The sequence below is a fragment of the Scatophagus argus genome, chromosome 8 (assembly GCF_020382885.2).
Source record: "Scatophagus argus isolate fScaArg1 chromosome 8, fScaArg1.pri, whole genome shotgun sequence".
NCBI classification, from domain to species: Eukaryota; Metazoa; Chordata; class Actinopteri; family Scatophagidae; genus Scatophagus; species Scatophagus argus.
In genome coordinates, this window is record NC_058500.1 from 4,023,386 (window position 1) to 4,038,818 (window position 15,433).

Here is a 15,433-nt window from a genome sequence, read left to right on the forward strand (position 1 = left end):
GGCAACAGCCACCCATGCACTACAACCAAAGAACAAGTCTAACACAGGCCTAGTCAGGATACATTGCATTACCATAAACAAACATTTTAACATACAGATACTGTATATACAGTAATACATGTCAGCTCAGTGTGATGTATCAAAAATGTCCACCTTCCACTGCGGTTTGTACTGCAGAATTAATCCAAGCGATGTGGAGTGTTGGCTCCTTTTCTCATAAAGAGAATATAATACTGGCACTGTGTGTGTGTGTGTGTGTGTGTGTGTGTGTGTGTGTGTGTGTCTGTATGGTCTGCAAAATAAAATCTAACAAAATATATCCACCTTAAAAAAATACCATCTGCATTGCTGTTGAACTTAATACAAAAAATACAGATTATCTGTACTGAAATGATCATTGCACTATTGCTCTGGAGGTTTCATCATAAATAAAAACAAACGTATTTGAACCTATTCTGAAAAAGAAAGAACAACAATTTAAGAGTGACAACAAAATTCAAACCACTGTTGGTAAGAAAAAGTGCATAATTTCGCTTTTGATTAAACATAAAAGCTTTGCCTGATCAATCTCTCGATCAATACGGAGAACCGATTGTTCCTCTGTGATCATTTAGTCACAGACAAGAGCTCCACTGTGATTTTATCACGTGTGCATGGACGCCACATCCTCAGCTTATCAAAAACGCTCAGATTGTTTGGTGAAAGATCTGCGCCCCCCTGAACAAGACAGTTTGGCATCTGTGCTACAAATACTTTGTTTTGAAGAACAAGGAGCCACGGAAGAGTTTCTCCCTCACTCTGAATTCCCATTTCAACTGTGTATCCTCAGTGTTACTTCACATAAAAAGCATAAAAGTCAGTTTTAAGTGCTCCTGCTCTTGTTTGTGTCTGTCCTTTTGTTATGGCAGAAGGCTCTGAATACGACATGACGCTTAGCCGTGAATTCAAATCACTTCATTGCTGCAGTTGGGAACTAAATATGGCGCCAGAGTAGCTGAATGCGTCTAAAGGTGACGCGCAAATGAAAAACCGTTTTCTCAACAGGATAATCTTTAGCTCCTGCCAACTTTAGTGGCACACGTAACGGTCATGTGTTGGATGTTTGGTGCTGAAATGCACCTTGGGAATCGTACTTAAGTTTTTAGTCACAGGCTTGTACCCTCAACTATTTATCAAGGCTTTCAATCTTTAGCAATGATGGGAACAAGGAGTCTCACAGAAATCCAAGCTGTAGAAGAGCTCCTGCTGTGAGTCATGTGACACAGTCTATGGGAAAAATTAATTCTTCCCATTAATTAGTTTTACTTCAGGAAGCACTGGCGCCCGAAAGAGCTCCTCCCACCGAGCGCTACAATAACAAGTTGGTCACATGATGAAATTTGTTGGAGCAAATCAGGTCTTTGGTTCAGAGCACCTTCTAAAACCTCCAGATGAAGGTCAAAGTTGTTCCCGAATGCACTGCAGATGACTATCAGTGATGAAGACTGTTGATTGACAACAGAGCTGCTGGATAATCTTTCAAAAGAAGTGGCTAACCATTCCCTGGCAGTGATTTCTCAACTGTGCTGTGATTGGACTGGTGAGCACCTGGTGCTTCGCTGACCGTCAGGCGAAACCCTTCAGTCAAATCTGACATCATTTAAAGGAGGTTATTACCGAGTTCTGTGTGATCCTGAGTGAGGAGCTGAATTGCTGTGGTCTAAAGTCAGGAGACAAATTATTCCTTTAAATCTGATGGAGAGGAGAAGTTAATCTGGTGCTGAAAAGTCCCTCTTTAGAGAAAACAATTGGAGGAAACAAGCATGAAGCACAAGACCATCTCAGTCAATCTTCTGTCTCCTGGCACCCCCTGCACTGGTTTTACACTGTAGTTTAACCCGACTGAACTTGATTCTAACACTCTGCTATATTTAGACAGATAAACTCCTGAATGCATTTCTTATACTGCTGCTCAGTGGGGCTGCTGGCTGGGTATTGACCTGGTTGTCCGAAGGGTCCCTCAGACTCCCGCATCTCCTCATTCATCCTGGCCAGACGCAGCCTGAAGGAGAGAAGGAACGACGGGAGAGAAGAGGAGCCGAGTGTTAAAAACTAATGCAAACTGGAGAATTAAAAACAACTTGATGGGAAATGTGTGAGTATTAATTAACATACAGCGTGACTATATCTGCATTGGCTTGCTGCACAGCTATACTCAGAGGGTCCTGGCCATCCTCATCCTCGTCATTCTGTGTAGCTCCTCTTTTCAGAAATAAACAAACCTGCCTGAAATACAAGAGAAATGAAGATTAGTCTCAGCAAATCAGATTGTCATTGCTGCATACGTCCATCTCACCGAGACGAGACAAACGGTACAACCACTGTGACTTAAATACTGCAAAAACATCATCCCATCCTCCTCTCTTGTGAGGTTTGTCAGATTCATCAAACTCCCGTAACTGCACAAAAACATTAACATTACTGGAGTGAACAGCTAAGTTGCGCCTCCTGACTCACCCCGTGTGTCCCAGATACGTGGCGTGATGCAGGGGGCCCCTCCCTCTCACGTCTCTTTGGTTGACGTCAGCAGCGTTTTGGAGCAGGAACTCGCAGGCGATCAACGAACCCTAAAGTAAAAAAAACGACACCGGTGCTGATGATGCTTACTATCTATGAAATTTCTGCCACCTTGTAGTCGACGGACTCACCCCAATCACAGCCTGTATGAGCGGCGTCTTTCCCTCGTCCTCGTCGTTGACTAAGTTGACATCCGCCCCGTGGGCTAGGGCTTCAGCCATGACGGGCAGGTTGCGGGCTTTGGAGGCCTTGTAGAGCAGCGCTCCGGGATGCAGGTCCCTCATGTCCTCTGGGTCCGACGTCTCAGGCTCAGCCTCCAGCTCAGCTTCACCGCTCGAGTCCTCTGACACCTCACACTCTGAGGGCGGGGTAAGAAGTACGCAACTTAGGTCACATGTACTGTTTTGCGCTCAAGGTACACGGCACACACTATCCAGGGACCATCTGTTTGACATTTGTCCTCTGGACTCACCCTCGGTGACGCTGTCCACCACTGAGCCAAACACCAGGATGTCTGTGCTGCCATCTGTGCTGCCTCCCAACCCGCTGTCACTGCTCAGGCCTGCCGGACCGGGAGACGCCACAACATGGACACATTAGTTACTGCTGTCTCTTTCTGTCTCTTTCAAGTGCAAACACAAGACTGAAGAATCTGATCCACAGTCTGAGTAAGGCCGAGTACGTAAGGCCTGTGAACAGTGAATAAATGGCCGGTAGCTTTGGACCAGACTGTCAAAATAGTGAGCGGCTTACTTCGAGGCCCAGATCCTGTGTCAAAGTAGGAGAAGAGAGAGTCCAGCTCATCGGGACAGAAGAGGGATTCTCGTCTGAACTTTGCAGCTGCTGTGAGACAAACAGAGAAGTGAGAACACCAGCACAGGAAACTTTATATGAACACGTTGACATTTGTTAAACCATCGGCCTGGTCCCAATTTGTGCCTCACATGTATTAATGTTACATTCAAGTCACATCAAAATCAGACAGCTGCTCCCCACCAACATGCAGCGTGAAGGTTCTGTAAGATGCGCTGTGTTTTTACTTATTTACAGTTTCGCTAATCTGTGCCCATATACTTTAGTTACTTCAGTACAGTCACTGTCCGATGCTCATGTCACGATCCACCTGCTGACCATTTGTTTACTTCACTTACTTGCAGTACTTCCACTCTGTACTACACCTCACTCTTGTACTACCTCCAGAACCATATTTATTTGCCTTTATCTTATTTTGTTTTACTTTATTCTATTTTATCTTATTTTATTCTATTATTATATGTTACTCGTTCTTATGTTTTATGTTTGCACCAATCACTAAGACAAATTCCTAGCAATGTGAAACCGTTTCACTTGGCAATAAAGACAATACTGATTATGATTCTGATATAACTGACAACACAACTTTAATTTGACTCACATGGCACAAACAACCTCCTAGATGGACTGACGTACCTGCGGAGAGGGTAGAAGGGGAGGTGCTTCCCGGGTCTTGTCGGTACCTTCGCCGTGTTTTTGATACCGCGGTAGCACTGTTGTGTCTCCGGCACTTCTTCACGCTCCACCGCCGCTCTGACTTCCTCTCTCCGTTGATGAGTATCTCTGTGGAGCCCAGCTTCTTCAGGAATTTCTTCTCTACGTACTTTGCCTTAATCCAAGCCTCCTTCTCCTGTCTGTGAGGGACCACACAACATATATTACAGACTTTCAGGGTTCACAAGTAACAGATTTACCAAACATATGAGATCACATTTGTGTAGTTCAGTTCTATTGTCTGGATTCCTACCTTGAACTGGATGGTAATGGTTTCTTTAGACCCTGTTCTTGGTATGAGCCTTCATAGATGTGGTTGATGACACTGTTTCCAAGCTCACACATTAACTAAAGGGCAAAGACAGGAGACATGACATCAATAATCGCCGCAACAAAACTGAACTTAGAGGAATATTACAACATTGTGGGAAAAATGGGTATTTGTGTTTTTATTGATTGAGATTTAGACGAGAAGATCGATACCACTCTCATACCTGCCATCTAAAGATGAAGCCAAAGCCAGAGGACAGTTAGCATTAGTGCGTAAGTTATATCTTATTTGTTTAATTCTCTTAAATTTTTACCTTTTACAGAGCCAGACTAGCTGTTTCACCCTGCTTTCAGTCTGTATGCTAAGCTAAGCTAACCGCCTCCTGCCCGTAGCTTCATATAAATCCTATTAATATAACCAGTGGCTCTTTCAGTTATAACTGGCTCATTCTCATCTTATTCCTCAGGACGCAGCTGAGACAAACTGTACCTTTAATAATTCGGGTTCCCATGAGTCCAGCGTGAGTGAGCGAACCTTCGAACAGTGAACTCCGAGACTCCTGCAACACAATCATGTTTAGGTTTTAAAGATATGCTGTTTACGTCTTTATCTTTGTTATAACTATCAGGCTGTTAACAGACGGTGGCCAACGCGAGACGATCACAGTAGTTTATATTCTTTTGACAGGCAACAGGAAGCTTTACAAACGAATCACACACTTTGCTGCTGTATGGTGGCCTGGTTGGAGCAGTTGAACTAAAAATCACAGTGTGTTACACGGTGTTATCCTGAGGGAAATGAGAGGAGCCCCTCCTAATGTCGTGCAAATCGCTAAATTCCAGCAATGAAGCCGTCTGGTATCCGGGCAGCAGTGAAACTGTGCTTCTCCCCTTTGTCGGCCCGCATTGTGACAAAAAGTCATCTGATCTCACTGTGAGAGGACGAGACCCAAAAGGGAACATGAATATTCAACAGGTGGGAGCACACACTCACAAACAGGGATGGGGTTTGGGATTACATAAGCAGTGTGATAATTATAACTTAAAAACAGCACACACACACACACACACACACACACAACTCCTGGGGGAATATTCTTCCCCCCAGTGGGAGCTTGAAAACTAACCAATGATGCAACAGTGTGATGTAACAGAACATGAGCGCAGTGCATTGATCTGGATGATGAGAGGATGTGCTTATGTGGAGCACGATACCGTCGTTCATCAGCATTACAACATATTCAGCATGCAGGATCTGACACTGAGGTAAGTTACTCAGTGGTTTGTTCACTGTGTGTGTGTGTGTGCGTCTCACCACACTCACTGAAAACTCTCAGTCAAATCCAATAAGCAATTAACTTGTGCTTTAATCCCTACAGCAGCGCGTGTGGCGGACTGTGCTCAGTGCCTTTAACAGCACATGGGAAGGCCAAAGACAGACAGCTGGCACCCCGTCCTGTCCTCAGTGCCAGCACCCATCCGGCACATGGCAGCAGTGGAAGACGTCATCTCATCTGTTACTTTAAAGGCCTCCTCCACTCAAAAATGTGCTTCATTTACTGTTAACTTTAATGTCTGAGCTCCCCTGTGAAGAATCAGGTTTGACACCACAAGACCGTTTATCGATTTGCCTGCTGCAGAGTAGCGCTGAGTTTAACGCAGGATTTTGTGTGATCACAACTCGTATGGATACAGATCTCGGTCCAATACGCAACGTACACAAGTGTGACTTCAGCCAACACCTGAACACTTAAGTTTTTGAAAGTCTTAGTCATTTTTTTCTACATATACTGTAGTACTTCAGGGGACCTGTAAACACATTTCTGAGTATAAGACTTTAGAAAGAAGTTGACGAGCATAGCATAATGAGTAAAATGTACTTGTGAGAATCTTAAAAGAAGATAAATTATGGAACTGTTGCCCCTCAGTGAAACTCATAAAAACTCATGAAAACTCAAAACCAGCTGATATTTCATCTCACTGCACTGGCAGATGTTTTTCCACTTGTTTTAGGAAATAAGACTTTAAACACACAAATTACAAATAACAGACTAAAATAACTTTGTAAAAATTTTGCTCTGGTTGACTTTTGTTTTTTTGGACTCTACCTGTGGATGCCTGAGCACTCGATACACAGCAGGATTCCCAGGTTGATTGAGGCCCAGCGAGGGTCGGACTGGCCACAGTCGCAGCACTGCTCGTTCCCCGGTAGACACTGGATCCTCTGCAGGATGGTCTCCCCTCGGACGCTGCGCTCCCGCGGCTCACTGGCCGAATCAATGCTGCTGGTGGACGGGGAAGCTGTTCTGTCCAGATGCTAAATGTGAAACAAACACACACACACACACACACACAAAAGCCATTCATTAGGATATTTTCTCTTGTTGGACAGAGTCAGACGGGCTCTCTGTATTGGCCTCTTGACCCCGGGACTTACCTCGATGTAGTATGTGTCAGGGCTCTCTCTGTAGGCTGAGGCAATGCTAGCTTGAACTGCCTGAATCCATGCTTGTCTCAGCTTCTCAGACTCAGCCTGAAGCATGCAGCTCCTGTAAAACAGTCAAAGTAGGATTAACACATCATTATGGGCTTTCTGTACAGACGTGCATAATCTAGCACTAAACTACCATGGAATATAAAAAGGAAGTTTTCCAACACATATTCCTAAGGTTTACGTATTTGCCAATTTATGTGACAACAACAGAATGACTACAACCATGATTCACTACAGAACTGTGCTGTATTAGCATAAGAGAATGATTTAAGTACAGTTAAAAAGACAAAACATAACTCTAACAATCTACAGCTGCTCTGTGAGGCTCTACTTAGGCACGGCGTTGATTTGAGCTAAATGCTAATGTTAGCCTGCTAACATGCTCACAATGAAGTGAGTGTTCACCATCTTAATTTATTGTGACAGCATATTTATATCAACATTTTAAAGAAATGATCAGAAGAGTAATCAGAAAATGTTTTGGTTTCTGTATTTTTTCAAAAAATTCTGCAGGGAGTCATGTTAACATTCGTGTTACATGTGTTAGCCACGCCAACATTTGCTACAGCTGAGTCTGATGGACACGCCATTAGTTTTGCATATAATTAGATGTAAACTTAAGTACTGGACTTTTGAGCTGATGACGACACTGGATGGAGAGTGAAGAGAGCACCAAAGGTGTCACAATTAACCCTCCGGGAAACATGAATATCTGAGCCAAATGACACGGTAATCCAACCAATAGTGAGGTCTTACTTGGAGGGAGAGACGACCTCAAAGCAGAACCTCCTCTCGATGTCCTCACATGGTTTAACAGAGCATAGCCGGAGGTCTTCCACCACCACGGTCAGTGAATCCTGCTAACACACAAGCAACTTCTCATTTCTCTGCTTATCAACAGCCCCAAATGCAAATCTGAAACAGCTGCTCCTCCTTGATAAGACATTTTCGCTGCCGGCTGGACGCTTCCCGACCATCAGATATTTACACAAGCTGGTGTCAAACAGAGAATTGAAAATGACTGAAAAACCACTGAGTCGGCTCCAGATTGAGTGCTCAGATATCAGCAGAGACCTCTTGACTCGCAAACATGCAACGGGTGAGCGATGATGCATTTCAGTAAAGATCACCATAACGGTAAAAAACAAACATTCAACGTCCCCCACCATTAAAGTGCACTTAACCTCTTAGAGCTCACTTTACCCGAGGGAAAGCTGATAGCTCAAAGATATGTGGACTGACTTGCCTTGAGCTTTTTCTGATAGACCAGCTGGCTGTTCTGTATGGAGAACCAGCGCCTATAGAGAGAGAGAGAGAGAGAGAGAGAGAGAGAGATGGAGAGAATGGGACATAAATACATTTATCATATCATGGATGGATATCCTCTCAGTGCTAAAGGGTCAGCATGCAAAGGTGAATCCACAGCGGATAGTGGTGATCGAGGACGGGTAAAAGCATCGTGTTAAATGGGTTTTGCTCCTGGCAACAGCACATCGTGAACATGTGATATGAATTTCTTATGCCGCTTCACCTAACAGCCACACCGACCCCCTGAACCTGCCACAGAGGGACTGAGACAAAGCTGCCAGGACGGAGCACGCACAGTAATCATCTGCTAAAGGAATACTACACATTTTTATTCATATTATGTCACACAGCATTAAGCTATACACCATGATATTCTCTTCAATTTTTATGTATTCCACAGACTTGTATTACTGATGTAAGCTGTACCCCCAGACCCTTGGTCAACAGGAAGTATGACGTTGCCATGGGGTCAGTCAGTCAGTTAGCTGTGGGCTACAGCTTGAGCCCTGTGTTTTGAGCCTAAACACAGACTGGCACCTTTGAAAGTGTCTCACTTACCTGTTCCAGGTCTTAAAGGCGTTGCTGGCCCTCTTGAACAAGTAGCCCTCCATCACCACACCATTCGGAGCATCCACATTAAACTCCACCTTAGAGTCATCATATGAAAAATCCTGAAAGAGAAGAGAATGACAGACGCAAGATTAACCCTGGCCGTCAAACAAAAGGTTAACAGACCAGCTGCTCGCCGGCAGGATGTCATTCTAACCTTTTAATTGTCAAACAGGAATCAAAACACTTGTTCCTTGTCTGTAGCGGCTGCATGTGTGCTGTTCCTGGATTATCACTAGCATTCGATGTGCACGATGCACTGCATGGAGTCCAGTAACCGACAGAATCATCATATACAGTGCGATCGTGTGGAAACAGTCACGTGTTGGTCCATGTATGCATAGGAGTTGCATGCCATCTTCCTGTGTGGCACACACTGGTGCATCTCATAACGCAACAGATGACGCAAATTATTACATAAACAGGGAGTGATTCATGTGAAATTAGCCTCCAACCTTTTCATTGCTTACAACATGGCATCAAGCACTTTAATGCAGCCATCAGCAAGTGGGACAGAGGAGAGGTAGGCGTGAGGGCAGAGTCGCTCATAAACTGCAGAGGTTTAGGAAGGACCAAAAGAAGAATGACTCACAATGTCCTGAGACTAATAATAAGCTCCATTTTGGAAGAAATGCAATGTGTAATAGGGGCAGAATATTAACTTAACCAAAATCTAATTTCAACGTTGCACGCATGCAGCCCTTAGAAAAGACCAAACTGAGACTTCCCACAAGATTCAACTGAGGCTGCACACTTCAAATGCAAAGAGATGTGCCAAACATAAAAAACGTACCCAAAAGTGTCTGGCTGGAGTGACCCAAATAAAAACTGAGCTCCATTAACTCCTCTTTCATAACAGTGCTTGCATGTGCAGCAGCTCCCAGCAAACTCTTAACTACGTACTGCATGTTTGAAGAATAGAACAAGTCACTTCTCTCCACATCACCACTTTAACTTGAATTCTAGCACACATGAGAGACATCATTCAGTCACGGATCTTCATCGGACATCAAATTTACAAAGTGAAACGACTTGAACTAATAAAGAGACCTCTACAAACTACTGTTACACCAGAACTAACTCACACAAAATAATCACAAAGTCAGAGTAAGTAACAAACAGCCAAACGTAAAGCAAACCAACCCACCAAACTGCGGTCCCACCGGCAAAAGATCTTCATTTTCAACCGTTTCGTGTGTTCCAGAAACATCAAAAAGAGCAAAAAAAAAGGCAAAAACCTTTAAAAAAGTATCATAAACAGGCAGGCTCCTGTAAATCTCAGAGCAGAAGCATCTTCGCTCTCACAGTGGAGGCTAACACTGTGCGGCTGCCCTTCAGTGTGTTGTTAATTCCAGCACTGACATGTGTGCCCTCCACTTCAGCCACCTGCCTGCTGCACTGTGAGCCTCCGGATTAGGACTAATTACCATACAGCTGCCAATGTATCCGTGGCAGGGTGCTGTGGAAGAATAGCGGACTACACTACGCAGTACTGTAGCTACTCTTAACCCAAAGACAAGCAGGCTGCTTTGACACTTCAGCATGTCGGTCTGAACCCTAAACACACCTCCCCTGCTGCAGAAGGGGGAGATTCAGCCCCACAGGGAACCTATCTGGCAACCTGCCCAGATCACCAAACAAACACTACTTAGGGCTTGATTTACCATCTACGCTGACAGTAACTCTGCTTAGAAATGAAATCCCTGCAATGCTAATATTGAACCTGTGAGAAATCGATACGACTTACCTTCGGCTGTTAGATGAGGAGACTTTTTTTGAATGCAACATCGCAAACATGAGAGGCAACACTGAACAAGATGTGCACTGCGTGGTACTCTGCAATCTCTCTCTCAAGCCCACAACAAAGACCATCTATTTTTAATGATGAAACGTCACACAGGCAGAAGCTGAACATCTGTGAATTATTGAACAAGCAGCGGAAATGGAGACTTCCAAATATTTGGAGCAAATAAGTCATTTCTTGCAGAGCAGCAGACAATATGTCCTGATGGTTTCATCCACCTGCTGCTGCTGCTGCGTGCAGGTCGGCCTGCAGGCTGTGCTGCAAAACTCTAACGCCAAATGGTGAGTCCAGTTGGTAACACTGATTACAGTCTGTTTGTTTATCCTCTGCAGGATCCTTCTGTGTCTCATTATGACTAAAGTCCTCAAGCTTTTATCTCTTGATATGACATCTGCTTCAGCTAACCTCAACACACCTACTCAGCTTCACTACAAGACTATAAAAGCCTGGCATCCCAGACGTCTTTTCAAGTACAATCCCCTCATGAGACACCTCATGAGAGACAAGAAATAGTCCACTGTGTCTTCTGTGACTGATTTATTGTACCAGTATGAAGGAAACTGCTACAACAGACACAACTGTGGCGATCAGTTACAATATGTACAATATGTATAACTCTGGGGACAAGTAGACACGGGACAGACACGGGGACAGAAGGGAGCTGAGGCAGAGGAGTTCAGAATGACTTTATCACAGTCCAACACAGATCCATGTTGGAAATAAGGCTGTCTCAGAATCCTCAGGAACCTGACGTTCCCGGACTTGTTTAATGATGCAAAATGGAGGCTGAAGATGAGGAGATTCATATACACACTTAGTTATGTCAAATATATATACTGTACATTAACATCTGAGTGGGTCGGTTTCTAAGCTTTGTTGATTCGCAGTGTTGTTGTCTAACTACTACAACATCCTTCTGGAATAAAAATAAATCCAGTGATGCACTGGAGCAGCATGTAGAGCTGTGCTGGTGATGTAAACCTAGAAATATGGAATAGCAGGTGGAGCCGAGCGCCTCGAACAGGACTTCTCCATTAAATGTGCCGTTAAAAATGAATGGCTCTGGCATTTAGATGCTTTCTCTGCACCATGTGCCCAGCCAGCTACAGTGAGAGTCCACGGTTGGAGCACTTTAACTCCCTTTCTGTTTTCCTGCTTCTTGCTTGTACTGAATGAGGGCCGCGGCCCCCCTTTGTCCTGTGTGAGTTTACACAAGGCTTATTGCACATGTGATGAGGAAGAAGAGAACCAAGAAAAAAAAAAGAAGAAAAGAAAAGAATCTCTTTAACAAAATAGGCCGCGTTGTTCCGGAAGCAGTGGAGAGCAAAGGAAATACAAAATACACTGAAATGTGATATCATATGGCGGGAAGAGAAACAACACGACAAAGCAAAAACAGAAGACGCTGACTCATTTTTGAGTCAGTGGTCGGCGCTATTATTTATTTTAGCATGCAACAGTTATCTGACGTGATTAACAGTTTCTATACAGGCCACTCACACTGAGTTCAGCGTTTCTAATTGTTTTGTATAAATGATTCAGGATGCACTTCAGCTTGCCCTCAAGGCTTCGAGAGTCTGGCTCCAGCGCCAAGAAAACATCAAAAGGGTTTGTTCATGTTCTGCACAAAACACAGTGGGCTACGCTGCACCCTCCCCGCACACTAAACCAAAGGTTTGAGCAAAATTGAAAGTTCTGTTGTGACAACAAATGAAGGAAGACTCACCTGCAACAGGGTCTGGAGGAGGAGATGGTGGCACAGGGAGCATAAAGGCAGGAGAAAAGAAAATACAGCATTAGAACCAGCAGACCAGTTACGGTGTTGATAAATACAATAATCTTTCAGGATCAGTACACCTCAGATCATCAACAAACAACCCACCCACCCGCCGACCGCGATACCAGTTTTTAATGAGGCAACAGCCTTACTGAATATACTCCTACAGTGCATGTCCCTTGGTGATGAATGGTGCACGAAGCTTCAGTGTCTAACCACTCTGGCAAAAACAGATCAATAACTGGCCCCACATGTGACCCAGCCCTTCCCTGTGGCTCGGTCCACAGCACAGACCACAGCGCCTGGAGGGAGAACGCTGAGCCAAGCGGTCTGACAGATGGTCACTGATCCTGGGGACCGAGGAGCCAGACACCGGACCAGCCAAAAGAAGGCCTTCTGAATTATTAAATGGCACGATGGTGCATCCTACATTTATGGATTGCATTATTTGAGCAGCAGGTATACAGTATATTCATGCAGTCTTTGGGAAGTGGATAAAAATGGCAAAATGATGGACAGACACAGCAGTTACAACACAATCACTATTGATCAGTTACTGTGATTTGAGCTAAATGCTAACATGCTCACAGTGGCACCAGATACATGTAAATATTTTGGTCTGCATCAAAGTCGTTGGCCAAACTGACCACCTGAGTCCGACATCCACGGAGACATGACAGTCATGTGGCTAAAAAAACGGCCAACAAAGCACAAAGTCAGCACTTCACTGGACTACGAGCACAGCGAGGCTCCTGCTCATACATCAGCACATATTGCAGGCAATGTGTTGACCATCCATAGCAGACAACAGTAGGATTAATAAGCTCTTAAAATCATTTAATTCCACCTGATTTAATGCTTAAATCAACGCCAGGACTTTGTTAGAGGGATTAATCAAACTCTTCCCAGCTGCCCCAGGTCTAATCCCTCCCCAGTCACAACAGATGCACTGGGCCAAGTGGCAGACTGGATCCTGGAGGTGAGATGTGAGCGCATTCACACCCTGAACAGCTCAGTATCCACCTGCCAAGCTCACAGTCAAAAAGAAGATTCTTTGGGTCAAAACCAAAACCAAACCAAAATATCAAAAGAAACAAGCGAACATGAGAAGGTTTGTGCTTTTGAACTGAGAGTCCATAAACTGACAAAAAAAATGCAGAAGAGGCTCCTGACAGGCAGAAGTTGTGCTAACAATTACCCTTCAACTAAGCATTTTTTGCTCCACTGTTTGGGCCTGCAGATATCCTGCATATTTTAATAATGCTTGTAATTTTTTATTTGGTCAACCTGAAAACCATATGAACTCACCCTCTGCTGTATGGTTGCATGTTTATGCTCCATTTCCCTCTTCTCCATGGCTGAATCAATCACCAGCTGATCCAGCTGAAAGTCAGGCCACACAGACAAGAAGGAAAAACAAGTTCAGTTGTCTGAAAAAAGGTACAGCCTGTGAAACGTAACACAAACAGTATTCAGAGAAGCTGACTGCAGCAGAGGCTAAACCTCCACTGACACGTTGGGGTCAATGTTTTGTAATGAAGCATCGATTCAGCGGTCCTGCAGCAGACAACCTGCTGCGACAAACAGTTAGCGCACAGTAACACTTGTGGGTGAAATATCAGTTTCAACTGTGACAGAGCCTTTTCATCGCATGCAGAGAGGAAGCTTTTTATTTCTCTACAATGTATTCAAAATGAAATCACAGTTCGAAACATATCACATGCGTCATCCATCACCAAGTGAAAACTCTGGTGATACGCAGCTGCCTCTTGTCAACACTTCAGAACAAGACTGAACCAGTTCCAGTGCAGACAGCGTGTCTGGGGAAATGACACAGCTCAGCTGATGGAGCAACACCCTGAGTGGTGATAAAGACGCTTTGCTCACCTCAGCAGCCAGTTTCTTCATGTACGGGTCGATCTCATCCAGCAGGTTGTAGCCCTGCTGGAACAGCGAGTACTGGGCGTGCATGAACGACAGCATCTGGGAGACACAGAGGCAGTTGATGGATTAACGTTATGAAGTGAATATGCAGCTGATGGTTTGTAAGTGGAATATGTTTTACATGTGTGACTGCATTCACTCACAGCATCAAGGATCTCAAACTTCTTCTTTGCCTGGAGAACGTTGATCTGCAGAGTAAAAGACAGACGTGTTCTAGCAACAGCTAAATGAACATCAGGTTGTCTGGGGTACTGATTAACTAACAGCTACAGGCTAATGAGATCCACTATATGGACAAAGAATTCAGGCGCACCTCTTTACTGTGGAACTCAGGTGTGGTATGGGCCTGTTTTTCAGGGTTTGGGCTCGGCCCCTGACTTCCAGTGAAGGGAAATCTCAATGCTTCAGCACACCAAGACATTTTGGACAATGCTATGCTTCCAACATTGTGGTAACAGTTTGTTGAAGGCCCTTTTCTATTCCAGCATGACTGTGCCCCAGTGCACAAAGCAAAGCTCCATAAAGACATGGTTGGATGAGTTTGGTGTGGAAGAACTTGACTGGCCCACACAGAGCCCTGACCTCAACCCCATCCAACACCTTTGGGATGAACTGGAACGGAGATTGTGAGCCAGGCCTTTTGGTCCAACATCAGTGTCTGACCTCACAAATGCTCTACTGCATGAGTGAGCAAAAATTCCCACAGAAACATTTCAAAATCTTGTGGAAAGCCTTCACAGAAGCTGTTATCAGGGGGGCCAACTCCATATTAATGTCTATGTACTTGAAATGCGATGCCATTAAAGTCCCTACTGGTATAATGGTCAGGAATCCGAATACTTTTGTCTATATGGTTAACTCCCTCTAGTGGACGTTAACTTCCTTTATCCAACTGTGATACCATTAACTTTTACTTGAGCAAACTCTGACAAGACAAACCACAACATGTGTGAGCAGAAGATGAGTGAAAAACTCAACACCCTGTCACAGCAAACACGGTCCCTACAGCACGTCCTGGACTGAACCCTTTCTATTGTATATCTCAACCGACGCAAACCTTAATGACATTTTGTGCTACATTTAAGAGGTCGCTGGTACATACAGCACATCTCCCTACAGCTCTGACCTTTATTGCCTCGAGACA

General features: G+C 44.4%; 1 protein-coding gene across 3 annotated transcripts in view; it reads right to left on the reverse strand.

The window, feature by feature from the left end:
• Positions 1–15,433, reverse strand: part of acap3a (ArfGAP with coiled-coil, ankyrin repeat and PH domains 3a) — a 52,819-nt gene that overhangs the window by 3,640 nt on the left and 33,746 nt on the right. For 2 of the 3 annotated variants that reach the window (XM_046396736.1, XM_046396738.1), the window contains exons 7-24: positions 14,433–14,477; positions 14,233–14,328; positions 13,654–13,728; positions 12,295–12,306; positions 8,714–8,826; positions 8,094–8,145; positions 7,604–7,704; positions 6,791–6,902; positions 6,462–6,670; positions 4,844–4,913; positions 4,337–4,431; positions 4,006–4,223; positions 3,310–3,399; positions 3,029–3,127; positions 2,688–2,914; positions 2,497–2,606; positions 2,155–2,265; positions 1,980–2,041 (exon numbers count right to left, since the gene is read on the reverse strand). In XM_046396736.1, coding sequence (XP_046252692.1) covers positions 1,980–2,041; positions 2,155–2,265; positions 2,497–2,606; positions 2,688–2,914; positions 3,029–3,127; positions 3,310–3,399; positions 4,006–4,223; positions 4,337–4,431; positions 4,844–4,913; positions 6,462–6,670; positions 6,791–6,902; positions 7,604–7,704; positions 8,094–8,145; positions 8,714–8,826; positions 12,295–12,306; positions 13,654–13,728; positions 14,233–14,328; positions 14,433–14,477 — 1,897 coding nt within the window. The remainder of the gene's footprint in view (positions 1–1,979; positions 2,042–2,154; positions 2,266–2,496; positions 2,607–2,687; positions 2,915–3,028; positions 3,128–3,309; positions 3,400–4,005; positions 4,224–4,336; positions 4,432–4,843; positions 4,914–6,461; positions 6,671–6,790; positions 6,903–7,603; positions 7,705–8,093; positions 8,146–8,713; positions 8,827–12,294; positions 12,307–13,653; positions 13,729–14,232; positions 14,329–14,432; positions 14,478–15,433) is intronic. The other variant, XM_046396737.1, reaches the window with a different exon arrangement.